Here is a 2,165-nt window from a genome sequence, read left to right on the forward strand (position 1 = left end):
TTGGCAGGCAGGTTTTTTGTGGTTGGGATATCCAAGGGAAAAATAACCTGCCTGTGAGGGCTGCCAGCGGGATCCTGAAAAGAAGCCGTGTCCAGTCTTTCTGACATGTCTGGGGCAAAACATGTAACCTGACAGCCGCTAGTCCCCAGACGACTGCGTGTGAGTGATTTGCAAAACTGACCGGAAGGCAGCAAACCCATTCAGCGTGGTTATTGACTGTTGCTGTGGCTGAGCCTCTGGGGGTCAAGGTTCGCCCTTTGCCCCTGGAGCCCAGCTTTCCGGGAAGGGCGCGGGGGTGAGCCCCGCCGCCCCGGCTGCACCTTATAACCCCACAGACAGCCCTGAGGCTACGGGACGTGGACCATGTCTGCTTGGGCAGCCCTCCTGCTGCTCTGGGGTGAGGCTGGGTCCTGGGGTGGCCGGGGGCTGGGGGGAACGGCAGTGAGGCCTAACAGCTGGGTCTCTGCAGGTCTGTCCCTGAGCCCGGTGACTGAGCAGGCGCCGTGTGGGTGGGCCAGCCTGGGCACGGAGGGTGCTGCGGGGTGAGCCCGCGGGTGGGTGCCCGGCTCTGACTGCCTCCCCTACGCAGTCTTTGACCCCAGGCCATCCCTGTGGGCCGAGGCTGGCTCACCGCTGGCACCCTGGGCCGATGTGACGCTGACCTGCCAGAGCCCGCTGCCGACCCAGGAGTTTCAGCTCCTCAAGGATGGCGTGGGCCAGGAACCGGTGCACCTGGAGTCCCCTGCCCATGAGCACAGGTTCCCGCTGGGACCAGTGACCAGCACCACCCGGGGCCTCTACCGCTGCAGCTACAAGGGCAACAACGATTGGATCAGTCCGAGCAACCTGGTGGAAGTGACCGGAGCAGGTGAGTGTGGTCCCCGGCCTGGAGGCAGGAGGCGGGCTGCTGGGGAGGCTCCTCTGCTCACGCCTCACCCTCCCTGTGCTCTTGCTGCCGCTCCAGAGCAGCTGGTGGCCTCGGGCAGTTCCGGTGCTGTCTCTGAGCCCAGTGTCCCCATCTGTTAAATAAGGGTGACTGGGCTTCCCTGGCGGCTCAGTAGTAAAGAATCCACCTGCCAGTGCAGGAGAGGCCAGTTCAATCCCTGGGTCGGGAAGACCCCCTGGAGGAGGGCATGGCAACCCGCTCCAGTATCCTTGCCTGGGGAATCCCACTGTCAGAGAAGCCTGGCGGGCTACAGTCCGTGGGGTGCCAAACAACTGGACAGACTTAGTGACTGAACAAAAAGAGGGTGATGTTTTCACCAACCCTAGAAGGCTGTGAGAATAAATGATTGAATCCCCAGGAAGCTGCGGGCAGCCGGCCCCATGCCTTCCACTTGTATTCCCGGCTCACTCCCCCATCGAGACGTCCGTCTTGGCTCCCTCACACTGTCAGGAGCTCGGAGGTCCAGCTCGGGCTGGGCCCCCATGTCTCCCAGCTCAGGCAGAGTTACCCAAGACCCCTGTCCCGCTGTGACCCCCGCCCCATCTGCAGAGCCCCTGCCCCCACCCTCGATCTCAACCAGTCCCGTGTCCTGGATCACACCCGGCCTGAACACCACACTGCTGTGCCTCTCGGGACTTCGAGGTGTGACTTTCCTGCTGAGGCTGGAAGGAGAGGACCAGTTTCTGGAGGTGGCTGAGGCCCCAGAGGCCACGCAAGCCACCTTCCCGGTCCACCGGGCTGGGAACTACAGCTGCAGCTACCGGACCCACGCGGCAGGCACCCCCTCGGAGCCCAGTGCCACAGTGACCATAGAGGAGCTAGGTGAGTGGGTGGGCCAGCCCAGAGGGCTTCCTGGGGGAGGAGGCTCCTGGAGGACGAGAAACTACCCTGGACCCTGAGCAGCCCCACCCAGGACGGCTGTGGGAAGCAGCGGCCTGCCTGGGGAGCTGCGTCGGAACCCACCACAGGCAGGCTGTTCCTGGGACAGAGGTCTGGGGGCTGGGCGCCCCCCAGCGGCCTCCCCAGTGACACACCCCTCCCTGCAGACCCGCCGCCGGCGCCCACGCTGACAGTGGACAGGGAGTCCGCCCAGGTCCTGAGGCCGGGCTCGTCTGCCTCGCTCACCTGCGTGGCGCCCCTGAGCGGCGTGGACTTCCAGCTGCGGCGGGGCGCGGAGGAGCAGCTGGTACCCCGGGACAGAACCAGGCCGGCTCGCGTC

The 2,165-nt window shown here is 65.0% G+C and overlaps 1 protein-coding gene across 1 annotated transcript in view; it reads left to right on the top strand.

Moving 5' to 3' along the window:
• Nucleotides 1-250: 250 nt before the first annotated feature.
• Nucleotides 251-2,165, top strand: part of A1BG (alpha-1-B glycoprotein) — a 4,754-nt gene continuing 2,839 nt past the window's right edge. The window contains exons 1-5 of the mRNA XM_010858033.1: nucleotides 251-397; nucleotides 470-505; nucleotides 590-868; nucleotides 1,496-1,768; nucleotides 1,993-2,162. Coding sequence (XP_010856335.1) covers nucleotides 364-397; nucleotides 470-505; nucleotides 590-868; nucleotides 1,496-1,768; nucleotides 1,993-2,162 — 792 coding nt within the window. The 5' untranslated portion in view covers nucleotides 251-363. The remainder of the gene's footprint in view (nucleotides 398-469; nucleotides 506-589; nucleotides 869-1,495; nucleotides 1,769-1,992; nucleotides 2,163-2,165) is intronic.

Source organism: Bison bison, unplaced genomic scaffold, assembly GCF_000754665.1.
Source record: "Bison bison bison isolate TAMUID 2011002044 unplaced genomic scaffold, Bison_UMD1.0 scf7180017864383, whole genome shotgun sequence".
NCBI lineage: Eukaryota > Metazoa > Chordata > Mammalia > Artiodactyla > Bovidae > Bison > Bison bison.